Below are 12,566 nucleotides of genomic sequence, written 5' to 3'. Positions count from 1 at the left end.
GGCACATTAAATGAGTGGACTTTGGGAGACGTGTGGTAAAGAAAAGAGAAGATTTTGTTAAAAAAAAAAAAAAAGGAACGTCCTCTCAAGCAGAGAAAAGGTACTACTTGGGTGGTGTTTCAAATGTTGCAGTTGTGACCTGGTTTCCTTCCTCAAACTTCTGCAAACTAAGGGTGGGGGAATTGCTTTTGCTTGTGCAACTTGATGCCACTTCCCTATTTTAAATTGCGATCTTAAGGAGTGCAACCATGGGCTGGGGGAAGCAGCTGTTCTCCGTGATATTTTTACCATAATCCATGAGCTGTTTTCTACGACCATTTGCCCTTTTTTGGCAGAAAAGCGATTGTAGGACAGTCAAATTAATTCATAAAACCACTGCTTTTAAAAACAGTTTTCCTGTGCCACTTATCTGTCCCTTCTGGATTCAGTAACAAATTTTTTTATTCTTATCTGTCTTTTTTTCCCCTGCTCTGGGATACATGAAAACACTCAATGGATTTCTTTGGGAAGGTCAGCTTGCCACCTCTTGAAGGATCTAAATATTGAGTGTGCTTCTAGTCAGTGCCACTCCAGTGCATCAATAATAATCCTCAGGTTCACTTTTTTTGGCTAACTTTTAAAAGAAATTACAACCCAGAGTTTCAAAAGCTGATGGTGTGATGTGTTGCTCAACCAGAGTCGTAATGGATTATGGGAAGGATTTAATTTTGTGAAGTCGTACCGAGTTAATTTTAAGCTGTGTATCAGCGCTTGAGATTTATTTTAAATCCTGAACTAATTAAAAGATTACATTTTACAAATAAATAAATAAATCCCCAAACCTGGGAGTATTAACAGTGGCAGGAAAATGCACCCACTTGGCAGCACTGTTGCAAACCTCGCTGATGTTCTTGGGGCAGAGGTGTCCCTTTGTAAAAGGAATGCTATCTAGAAAGACTGAATTTGGTGATTTTACAGGCTGGTGAGGTTTTTAATACCCTACTGCAGGCTTCCTGGTCTTCCCTTTTTGGCAAAGCCATCCATAAATGCTGTTTTTTAAAGCTTTTCTGTGCACATCTAGTCCTGCATGATGCCAGGAATTAAGGATCCCCTGTTCTAGAGAGGGGAGAGCTGTTGGGAGGAGGAAGACTGTGGTGTAGCCTGCATGGATGGTATTTGCCAAACTGGCTTAGAGGGGTGGTAAGGTAACACATCCGGGTGCAGAGTGGCTGGTTGAGGAGCAGGGGTGCTGGGTCGGGCGCTGGGGTGGTGGCATATGGCTTATTGCCCTTCGACACCCCCCCGGTCCCCTTTGAAGGGTCAACACTTTCTAATAAAAGCGTGGGGGGTTTGCAGAGCCGAGCAGATGTAGAAGTGGTGCCGAGGAGAGCTCTTGCTCTGTGTTCTGTGCTCAGGAAAGCACCGTGGTTTCCTCTGCCCCGTGAAGACGGTTTTGAATCTCCAACCACAAGTTAGTAACTTCTCTGCAAGTGGTTGGGCTTTCTGCTAGCTGAGCTGCAGCTCCGAGCAGCCTTCCGGCCGGCCAGCCCTTCCGTCCCTCATCATCCTCTTCCAGCCCCATCTTGCTCTTTGGCACTGTGGGCCCCGGTGAGTTGGTCCCTGTGGTGGTTTAACCCGGCAGGCAGCCGAAACAGCTCCGCAGCCCTTCGCTTGCTCCCCTCCCGCAGTGGGATGGGGGCAGGGATTATGGGGGGCAAAGGTAAAATTCGTGGGTTGGGGTAAAGGCGCTTTAGTGTGACAGCATGATGATGATGATGATGATGATGATGATGATGATGATGATGATGATAGAGTGCCCAAAACAAGCGATGCATGGCAGAATTGCTCACCACCCACAGACCACTGATGCTCAGTTAGTTCCCAAGCCGCAGTCCAGCCCCTGACCAGTTTCCCCCAGTTCTATAAGGAGCGTGACATGGTATGGTATGGAATTAGCCATATGGTCTGGGTCAGCTGTCCTGGCTGTGCCCCCTCCTAGCCCCTCCGGGCATCCCCAGCCCTGGATGGGAGGCTGAAAAGTCCTTGGCTTGCTGTAATCATTGCCCAGCAAGAACCAAACCATCAGTGCATTATCAATGTTATTATCACCCTCCATCCAAATCCCAGTGTTACACCAGCTCCTGGAAAGCGAATTCACTCCACGCTACCCAAAAGCAGGCTGGACCTCATGCAGCAGGGCCATGCCCAAGTGATGGGCTGGGCTGTGCATCTCCCCCAGTGTTGTCTTCCTCTGCCAGACCTTGGGGAGTGGTTGTGACATCTTCTCTTGTTTGTCATCTACTAGGTTTTGTAAACTTCTGTGAATAAATACACTTGAGGTTGCTTAAAATACTGCATCCTCCACGCTGCTTCACAGTAAGATCTCATTTTGTCCATCCTTACTCTGTTCCCTTGTTAGAAATGGTTTTTGTACGTCACTGCCTACCTCCAGGCAGGAGAAGGGTGCAGCTGATGATGCAGATAACCATCTATTCACCCTGTAACACCGTGCAAAGATATTTCACTTCAATTCGGTTTAACTTCCCCTTTGTGCATCTGTGGGGAGCTCTGGCCCCAGAAACTTTTTGTCTTGTCCCAAACAGCCACCCCTATGCATTGATCTAACGTTCCTCATCTTGGTGACAAGACTGAGCTTTGTCTTAGTGACAAGACTGAGCTTTCCTCTAGCTTGCTGCTTTGCCCACTGAGGGAAGGGGACTCGCTGCCCCATGGGAGCTGGAAGCCTGTGGCTGTGCTCATCCCTTCTGCTTTCAGGCATTGGGAGCTCACACGGAGCCTCCATCATCTTGTTTAGTGAGCTAATAGATGTACAGGATAGCTGGCTTTTAAAAATGAGCTCAGTTTGAGGTGATGAAAAGCAGGCGGTGGGGTTGCGGGGTCCCTGCGGTCAGCTGGCTGTCACAGGCAGTTGGCTGCTGCTGCTCCTGCTGCTCAGGTTCATCCTGATCAAAACTGAAAGGTGAAGTTTGCGGTTTAATTTGTTCAAATTGATTTTTTTTTCCTCCCTCCAGTAATAAATTACTGTAAAAACTCTAAACTAACCTGACAAGCGCTCGTGCAGCCTGCAAATAATTACCGCAGCCTCCTCTTAGAGGATTACTCCGAGCCCTGCCTAGGAGCAAGAGCAGGTAATCACTGACATCTCACAGCATTAGTTGCAGGTTTCCTTTTGCTTTAGCTCTGGATTTCTTATTTGACCTGTAATCTGACTTCTGAAGTATGTTCATGCACGTATGCTCTGTGTGGTTCTTTTTTAATTAGATAAATTAAAATGGATGGACTATAGATGTCAGTTGGGTGTATTAATTTTTTAAATCCTATTTCACATTAAGGCATCCAGGAGGGATTACGGAGACTTTAATTTTTGAATGTCTGATTGTGGCTTTTCAGCTACAACACTTTCAATAGTTTCAGAAGCATTGGAATCACCGTGACAGTCTATTTTTGAAGCCTAAATTTGGGGATTTAGGAAATAGCACTTGTTTTGTTCCTGTGACTTGGTCTGTCTGGGTCTGTGTCTTATTTTGGTGGGTCGGAGCTGCGTATTGAGATACAACCTGCAAGGTTGGGGAATGTCATTGCCAGGCGGCAGAAGTCAAGTGCTGCCCATTTCTTCTGCATGTTTAAACACTAATTATGACAATCCATTCCCAGATCTCTCCCTTCTGCCTCTCTTGTCCCATCAAGAAGAGACCACCATGGCATTCCCTGGAAACAAAACCCCTGGGTTCTGGTGTCAGGAGTGCAGGAGACTCCTGCTCAACCTGCCGCTATGGCCACGCATCTTCAGCATGTTAAACATTGCTTCCCTGTGTGCAAGGCTTGTCCAAGGGAGATAATGATGAATTAGAGTGATGTTGTTATCCTTTCATGCAGAGAAAGCTGGCTATTAGGTGCACCAGCAATTTGAGGGGGTGGGGGTGGGTGGTCAGGTGCATCAAGATATCGAGGGGCTCCGTCAGCAAAACATAGACCTGGTTGGCAAAGTTGGTGTCTTTGCTACCATGGCCTTGGCATCACTACATTTATCTGTGTTCAGTTGGGGCTACCTCGTTAGCTCAGTGAGCTTGACTCTGGCAGCGTGCTGGTGGCCTTGGTCCTCCAGCCGTAGAGCGGCAGGGACAGATTGGGGGGGTGGGTGGCTCTGGCAATCTGTGTCGGCAGAATTTACTCCTGAAAATGGTATTTTACTCCACACAACTGCATCCTCAAAACTTTCTATCTAAGCAAAATACTTCTGTGATGAAAACAAGCAGACTTGGTAAATTCAAAGCCCAGCAACACCCTTCAATTAAAATTTTAGCTTGGTTATATTTAGCTGTCACTGGCTACTGTTGTGAAGCACAGACAAAACCAGAGCTCCACTGGTCAGGCAGAGCCCTCTTCCTGAAACGCTGGGGTCAGACAAAGGGCTGGTGTCACAGCAAATGCCGAGATTCGGACATCCAGGGAGAGCAAAGCCCTCCTGTGCTGAACCTCTGAGCCCTTGGCTTCCACCGTTGGGAGCTTCCAGCTGGTCAGTGCTGGAGAAAAGAGCTGCTGGTTTGCTTTGTCTGCCAGTACAGGAGATGATTAAAATGTCATGAAATCATGAATACTGAAAGAGCTAATGGAGAATGAGGAAGCAGCTTCCTCCACTCTGAGATGCCTCTGTGCTGTCTGCATATTACAGCTCTCTTTTTTCTTTCCCCCTTCAGACAGGCAGAATTGACAAGTCCTACCCAACAGTGTGTGGCCACACAGGACCGGTGCTGGACATCGACTGGTGTCCTCATAATGACCAGGTCATCGCCAGTGGCTCTGAGGACTGCACCGTCATGGTAAGTGTAGTTCATTTCTCTTGGGGGGTGGGCTTTCCTTCATCTAAAAACGCTGCTGTGACCCACACTTGTGTTTCTTAAGACATCTCCTGTTCCGACCCTGAGTCCTTGCTGATAGGACAGTGGTCACAGGCATTCTGAAGATCACATTGGGCCTCTACTGAAGGAATGATGCTGTCTTGGCTGCAGGGCCTAGCTAAAAATGGGAGCAAAAAGAGCAGAGCAAGCTTTATTACCTGCATAATGGCAGAATTTGGTGCTTTCTGCTCACATTATGTTGGAGGTGTTACAGCCTCAGATCTCTGAGAAGCAGCTCTTCAGCACTGCAGTGTAGTGGACTTGGCCTGTGTCTCTCTGGCTTTGTCTTCAGTTGCTCTTCCCTCTTCCCCTGTTCCCTTGCGGATTCATCTCATGTTTGGGAAGAGGGTGCTGGTGAGGTTAGGTGTTTTGAGTTGTAGTGCTTTGCTGAAGACTGAGATGGTTCCTTGCCTCAAATGCCCTAATGTTTGTGATGGTCTGTGCTGGGAAGATATGAGATGATGAGCCTTGGAGGGGAACAAGCCCAGCAGTTTTCTGAATTGTTTCAGCCCCTGATCGAAGGGTGACACTTTCAGATGTTCCTACATCTACACGTTCTGAGTAGATGTCAAAAGGATTATGTATGTTTTGGGTTTATTTTTTAAATAAAGAAATAGTATTCCAAATTTTGCACCTGCCAGCCTTGGTCCTGAGACCTCTGTTACCTCTGTCAGAGCCCACTGAACAATAGACGACCTCGCTCCGGGATGGATGTGGAATCCCGTGTATGCAAACACAGCAGAACAAGTGAAAGAAAATCCTTGTAAGATGAAATAATGCCAAATAACTTCACTGATCTTTGGCCATATTTAGAAATGCTGTAGGCTGAATGTTATATTGAAATCTTATTATAGATCATGTCAGATAAATTCCTTTGCTTCTGTTCATCGTTAAAATGTTTGGGAGGGGATTCATCCCAAGAGGCTTATCCTGGGACAGCTCTCGCCTGTGATCTCGCAGCCTTGGAAGCTGAAGCACGCTAACGAAATGTACTATATTTAATATTAAACAAAACAACAAGCTTCTGTGTTTGTAATGCTTGCTGCTGGGCTAGAACTAATCTTTGAAGGATGCAAGAATGTTCTTCCAGAAAGCAGGATCCAGAAGGGCTGCGAGTTGGAAGGAACAGTCTCTGAAACATGAGCATCAACAGAAGCAGGCGAAGCTAAGGTCCGTAGCTGCCGCCTTGGAGGCAAAATAAGTCTCTAATCCAAGTGCAATGACAAGTATGTCGTGAGGCTCCAGAGGGGTTGAATTATGTAGAAAAACCAACAGTGTTCAATTACAACTTGTCCAAATGCTCCTAATGTAGACACAAACTGTCTGCAGGAATCTGAGCCTACACACGTGCCAGTGGGCTCCATGGCACGTGGGTTCATCCGTAGGGTGTCTGCTCTGTGGTTGTTGCCCATCTGCACCCACTGATGCGGGGGTTGAGCTTCCCCTCCATCCCTGGAGGCAACACGCCTGTGGACAGGCACCATGGTGTAGCTGGCAGCAAGTTTGCCCACTCTTGTTCGTGGGTGGTACCTGTTGGCGTGAGCATGACCCGAGCAGAAGGCAGCCAGCAGCTGGGAAGGTGAAATAAGTCAGTCCTTGCTGCGCTGGAGGGAGCAGCCACAGCTACGTTGTGGTTTGGAAGGCGTGAGGTGCATGTTAGGTGGAGGTTTAGAATGCAGTGGAGGTGAGGGCTAGTGATGAAGAAAGCAGAGAGGACTGAACTGTTAAGTGTCACGTAAATTCTGAAGGGAAGCTGCGTATCCTGGATTGTTTGGGACAGCTGTTAGCTGGGCTGGACAGAGCTAGAGTATGGAAAGAACAGCTCTGGCCTGGGCTATTTGGAAACAAACTGGATGAGCTAACAAGCCCTCCCATTTCTAATTGCTTTTCTCTCCTGGCATGGGTTACTTAGCATCCTGTTTTCTTTGCTTTTCTTCAATAGAGGTTTTGGACTCCTGCTTCCTGAACAGCCTGTCACTGAACAAACTCATCTTACTTTAAAGGCTACGTGGTTGTTCGTCAGCTCTGAACTCGCCATGAGCCAACACGAAAAAGTGATGTGGCAGAGGAAATCATGCGGCTTTCTGCAGAAGGGCCAGCTGCTTTCTAAAAAATAGCTTATGGTTTTAAAGACCATCTGTGCCTTGGCACTCGAGGATTTAGGATCTTACCCTCTGCCACAAAAGATCTCATTGACGTCCAGTAGATACGTGTTGAGGCTTTGAGATGCTATCTGACCGGTGTCTCTGGGGTGAGGGGGCTGGTTTCCTGCAGCCATAACTTTCTGAACTGTCTGCAGCCTTTGTGTTGCATAAGGAAGTTTAATTTGGCCCTTTTGAAAGCTAGAAGCCTTTTCTTAGGAACAAACAAATAAATAAATAAATACTCAGATTTGCAGGAGGTGGAAATACCCTGTGAGCTGTGATAAACCTTGAGCAGGTATGGTATTTGAGATCCATAGGCTAGGGACCAGGGAAGAAGGCATCTCTCTCTGGTAGTGCTGGGCTTTGTAGCTTGGGCAGCTCCAGAGGTTTAACTGTAGCTGCACTGAAATTCATCTGATGAAAGCCACTTGTGAGGTGTGATCTGACAGCTTCGGGTGATATGCTGGTTCCTCTTGTCACGCCTGAGGCATTCAAAAATAATCTGGAGGTAGAGAAGACAAAGATGGAAGTGGGACACTGCTTAGGACCACTCACCTTGCAGGACCTCTGTGCATGTCAGGGTGCTGGTGGGTGTAAGTGTGTCACTGTCCCATCCCAGCAGAGGACAGAGTAGACTAGACCTCTCCAAAACGCCACCTGCTTCCTCCTCAGTGGGAGCGTTGGCTTGCAAAGGAGCGGATCCTCTTCCTCCATCCCACACTGGGGGTTCCTCAGGGCACACGTTGGCTTCTGTCCTCTCCTGCTCTTCCCGTTCAGATTCCTTGTGAGCTGGCAAACACGACTCTGTTGCAGTGGTTCGAGGCAGAGTGAAATACTTGTAGTTTTTGAGTGGGTTTAAGTGTTTCCTCTTTCTGCCTTGGTCTCAGCTCTCCAGAATGTCCGTCTGATATGTCCAGTGTAGCACCAGTGCCCTGATCAGATGAGTGAAGGGTAGGTCCTGGCAGTCACCTCTCTGCCCCATTAGCTGTTTTCTTACTGAATTTCTTCTTTTTGAGGAAAAGAGTGAGATGGGGCATCCCCCCATCTCCTTGGCTCGGAATTGCTCCCAGAAGGACTTCCTGTGGCATGCGGATACCTTCTGTGGCCTCTTCTGGAGTTCTCTTTGAAGAATGATTTTCTTGTGCCAGCAAATAAGGAATTACTTACATAGTCAGGCTTGATATTTAGCTGAATGGCTGTAATGTGCTGCAGGCTTTTTAATTCTCATGGAAAAGGTTGGATTATATAAAGGCCCAGCAATGGTATCAGGTGGCCTTTCTCAGATACAGAATATCTGCCTCATCAGAAGGTGAATGCTAATGAGTTTGAGTGTAATGGCCACAGCAGGGTTCCTTTGATTGAGCAAATTGTTTTAAAAACAATTAAACCAGAGCCCTTGCAATGACCTGGGCCACCAGACTGATTGCGGGCAGTTAAGTACCAGGATGGGAAGAACCAGGACTGGCTGCCTCTGGAGAAGGTCTTGGGTGTGAAAAGTGCCTTTTCCCACAGTGACATGAGAGCAGGGATGAGGTAAAGCCCACGGCTCAAACTCATTCCTCCCATAATGGGGATGTAAGAACTGGTGGTGTTTCTAGAAATTGACTTAATTGTTCTCTGCAGTGGTGCAGAGCCAGAAGAGAGAGGTTTTGCTTCTCTTTAAAGGGTATAACACAAGCACTGAAAACAAGTTTGCCCTGTTTTCCTTCTCACGTGCCGTTTGTGCAGAACCTTTTCCCTTCCTGCTCTTCCTCTGAGACCCAAACCTCTATGTACCACCATGGCGTGACTTCACTTCCTCTAGCACAAACACACCCAACGTGTTGACTTCAAAAAACCCCACAAAAACAGAATAAACCCAACAACCCCCTCCCCCCCCCAAGTGTTCACAGCAATCACCCGTGTCCAGTTAACCTGGTTTCCTTTGCATCCTGCCCCTGAGCCCTCACCTTCACAAGGGTGGGTCCTGCATCCAAAGTGGGAGCTCCTTTGTTTTCCCCTTGAACCTAACTTCATCCCCCACTGCAGAGAGGCACCCACCCTGCGTGGGAATGAGTGGGCTGGGTTGCTGGGGAGCATACCCCGACCTTTCATGCTTCCTAGCATTTTATTTTTTCCTTGGCAATACTGAGCAGGATTATTAGGTCAATAGTTTCTGTAATCTGCAGAGGATTACACCACTCTGCAGCTGCTGAAAGATATAGGGGCTTTCCCTTAAAGAGAAAAATAATAACCCGTCCTCTGGAGGCTTCTTAAAGATCCTCTTTGTTGGTGTTTTCCCTCTGATACCTCCCGTTCCTCTCACACCCCCGAGTTTAAACTTGTTCCTGGAGTTTTCTGGCAGGTGAATGAGTTAGTGAGAAGCTGCACTTGCACAGAGGATCCCTGTGCTGTCCCAGCATCCGGGGCTGTAGGACAGGGTCCCTTTGCTCTGGCTGCCCCTTGGCAGGGAGGAAGGCTGGCTGCAGGTGGAGGGTTTGCTTCATTCCTGCCTGGTTTGTCAGCAGGTCCAGAAGCTCCTGCTGTTTCTGTTTTTTTTGGGGGAGTAAATTTCACATTGGAAGCTTCCCCCATGAGTAGGGTGAGGCTATGAGTTGGGGGAGGCCATTTCTCTTGGAGGAAATGGCTGTGTTCAGCAAGGTTTGTCATTTTAGGGGCTCCTCCAGACTGTGGAATAACCAGATGTCTGGCTCCCTGTTTAATCCTCAGTGTAACACCAACCTCCGTGGGTCAGCCTTGGCTGTCACAGGCTTTTTATCTAGTGCAGGAGTGGTTTTGGTGGTTTCTGTGTTTCATCCCCACCCCAGCTGCATCCCAGCATCCTCCTGCCAGACAGAGCTGTCGGACCCAAGCTGCTCGTGTCGAGCATCCCTTTCCCTGGTGTCACCCAGTGCTCTGCTGGGCTCTCCTTCTTCCAGCTTTCCTTCTCTTCCCAACTTTCTTGTTAGTTTAGTTAACACCCATTCCCCACAGCATTGCATCGATGCTTATGATTGCTGAGGCTTTGGAAATGCTTCACCTGAGCCCTGGGTACATTTATGACGTCAAGCGGGGGTACCGGTTTTAGCAGACTGACGTTAAAGGTCCCTCTGTCAGCTGGTGGATTTTAAACTGCTGTCAGGTTGTCAGTCCCTGACTGGCAAGAAGGAAAGCTGCTTCTATAAAAAAGCAGCAGCTTTGTAACCCAGTTTTACCACGTAACGGGCGGGTGAGGTGACTCCTTGCGCTTTGCAGACGTGCTGTGGCAACAGTCACCACCCAAGCTGGCGATGGATTGGCAGTGAGCAGCACGGCATCCTGCTTCCCTGGGCCCAACAGCTCCAGTTTGCATCCTGGGTTTTAAAACAGGATTGCTGGTAAAAGCCTGGGCTTGTGTCAGCTTCTTGCTAGCGCTGTTCCATCCAGGCAGGAAGAGAAAGAGGGATTTTCAACCCTTGCAGAGAAATTCTCTGCTGAGGTGGTGTACCCAGTGCTGGTCATTCCTCCCAGCACGCTGAAGTTGATGGGAGGGATGGCACAGAGAGCTGCATTGGTGACAAGTGAAGTCATTTTAGGGTTATTTAGTGGTGAGCTGGTACGTGCTGAGAATTTTTTTTTGCATCTTGGTGGGTTTTATTTAAGCAGCGACCATCCCTGTGAGAAGAGGGAAACTGGGATTAGCGTAAAAATCCCTGTTGCCTTCACGCATGGCTGTCTGCTTGGCTTCCGAAATCTGCTCGGCTCGCATCTGCCGGCGCTGACAGCTCGCTGTGCATCCTGGGCAGGGTCTGGCAAGCCCTGTCTCTGACTCCAGGAAAAAGCAGACAATGGAAGGCGAAGCGAATGTGCTCTAATGCTGCCATCTATCTATAGGTAGCTATAATTGCTCACTGATGGGCTTTCTTTTTAATTGTTTGAATATGCTGGATGTAGATAAAATGCAGTTCAGAGATGATTATCCGGTGCTGAATCGCAGGAATAGTTTCAGTGGGTCTGATCCAGCCCTGGGGTGTGGGGTGATGGGTTTTGTCTCTCCCCTCCCTGGTCCCAGCTGCAGAAGCTGCCTCCTTTGGTGTATAAACCAGCTCTGCAGACGGAATTCTGTCAGTTTGCGATCCTTGGGCGTCTGTTCCTCCTCCTGATGGCACTTTCTGGAAGATGCTTGTAGCTGAAGGGTTGTGTAACCAAGCAGGCAAGAAGCAAACAGGCAGTTTGCTGCGTTCGAAGGTACTTTCTGCAGTGCTAACTTAGGCTGCTCGAACCTCTGCCAGGACCAAACTGCTCTTCCCAGTTCAGTGGCATCTGGAAGGAGGTTCTAAGCACAAGGCAAACACTAATTGCCAGTGTTTCTAAAGAAACACAAAGTAAGCAGAGTACAGCTGCGATATCATCCCTCTGAGAGATAGGCATGATTTGAGGAGACAGCACCTTGGTCAAATGGAATTTGAGCTGCAAGGCAAAGTGGTTTGGATCCTTTCTCGGGCAGCACTGGAGATGGACAGATCCCTGGACACGGCGATAACGGGGTGATCGCAGCGTATGTAGCCGGTGGGTATGTGCTGGCAGCATGAGCTGGGGAGGATGTTACCCACAGATCAGCTGAGGGGGTTTTGGTGCCTGGGAACAATTCCCTCTCCGATTCTCTCTTCCTCTTCACAGTGAGAAGTGACAACTTGGGATTTCTGCTGTGGCACGGCGCAGGATGCGGGAAGCAAACAAATAACGCGCTCTTCAGAGTGCATGGCCCTTGGCTAACTGTCTCTCCTTTCCCTGCTGCAGGTATGGCAGATCCCCGAGAACGGACTCACCCTGTCCCTGACAGAGCCGGTGGTAGTGTTAGAAGGCCATTCCAAGAGAGTCGGCATCGTGGCTTGGCATCCGACGGCACGCAACGTGCTGCTCAGTGCAGGTACAGTGCATTGGCTGTGGGGTCAGCAAGCATCGCTCCCTCACGTGTTGCTTGCTCCAGATGTTTTTCAGAGGAGCTTGTTGACTCCTTTTATCTTCAGGAACAAGAACCAGGAAAGCAGAGGCATGAAATACAGCATTAAAATCGTTCAGGCTTTATTTGATCTGCAGGTTTCATCCCCTGATAACTATTTACATCTGCACTCTCCTTGTCCAGGTTTTCTTATGCTTTTATAAAAGGCCCAACTGTTTCTGCTTTCCACCAGTCCCTGCAAGGTGTCCCAGAGTCTGGCTCTTCTTCCCATGTTCTCTCAGCATGCTGAAAATTGTCTCCTTGCCTGGCACAGTCCATGCAACGAGTTTCTTATGACCATTGGAAAACAGTCCCATCGTTATGGAAATGAAATGAATAAGCCATTATCAATTAGCACAGCCTGAGCCTTCCATAGCATGACCTTTAGCTTGGAGCCCTGTAGAAGGAGTAAATCCTTTCAGGACTGTTGGATGAGCTGTGTGTTTTCTGGGATATAAATGGCTGTGGAGGTATGGGTTTGGTTTTGATCTGGCTTCCCCAAAAATGCTTGGACTTGAAGACCTCATGGCAATTCATGTAGTGAAACTCTTTGAGAACATACAA

At 48.2% G+C, this 12,566-nt stretch overlaps 1 protein-coding gene across 1 annotated transcript in view; it reads left to right on the top strand.

Moving 5' to 3' along the window:
• Positions 1–12,566, top strand: part of CORO1C (coronin 1C) — a 43,563-nt gene that overhangs the window by 25,241 nt on the left and 5,756 nt on the right. Inside the window, exons 3-4 of the mRNA XM_084272271.1 lie at positions 4,698–4,820; positions 11,801–11,930. Of these exons, the coding sequence (XP_084128397.1) occupies positions 4,698–4,820; positions 11,801–11,930 (253 nt within the window). The remainder of the gene's footprint in view (positions 1–4,697; positions 4,821–11,800; positions 11,931–12,566) is intronic.

This window comes from Gallinula chloropus, assembly GCF_964237585.1.
Source record: "Gallinula chloropus genome assembly, chromosome: 17".
Taxonomy (NCBI): domain Eukaryota; kingdom Metazoa; phylum Chordata; class Aves; order Gruiformes; family Rallidae; genus Gallinula; species Gallinula chloropus.
This window is presented reverse-complemented; position numbering and strand designations above follow the sequence as displayed.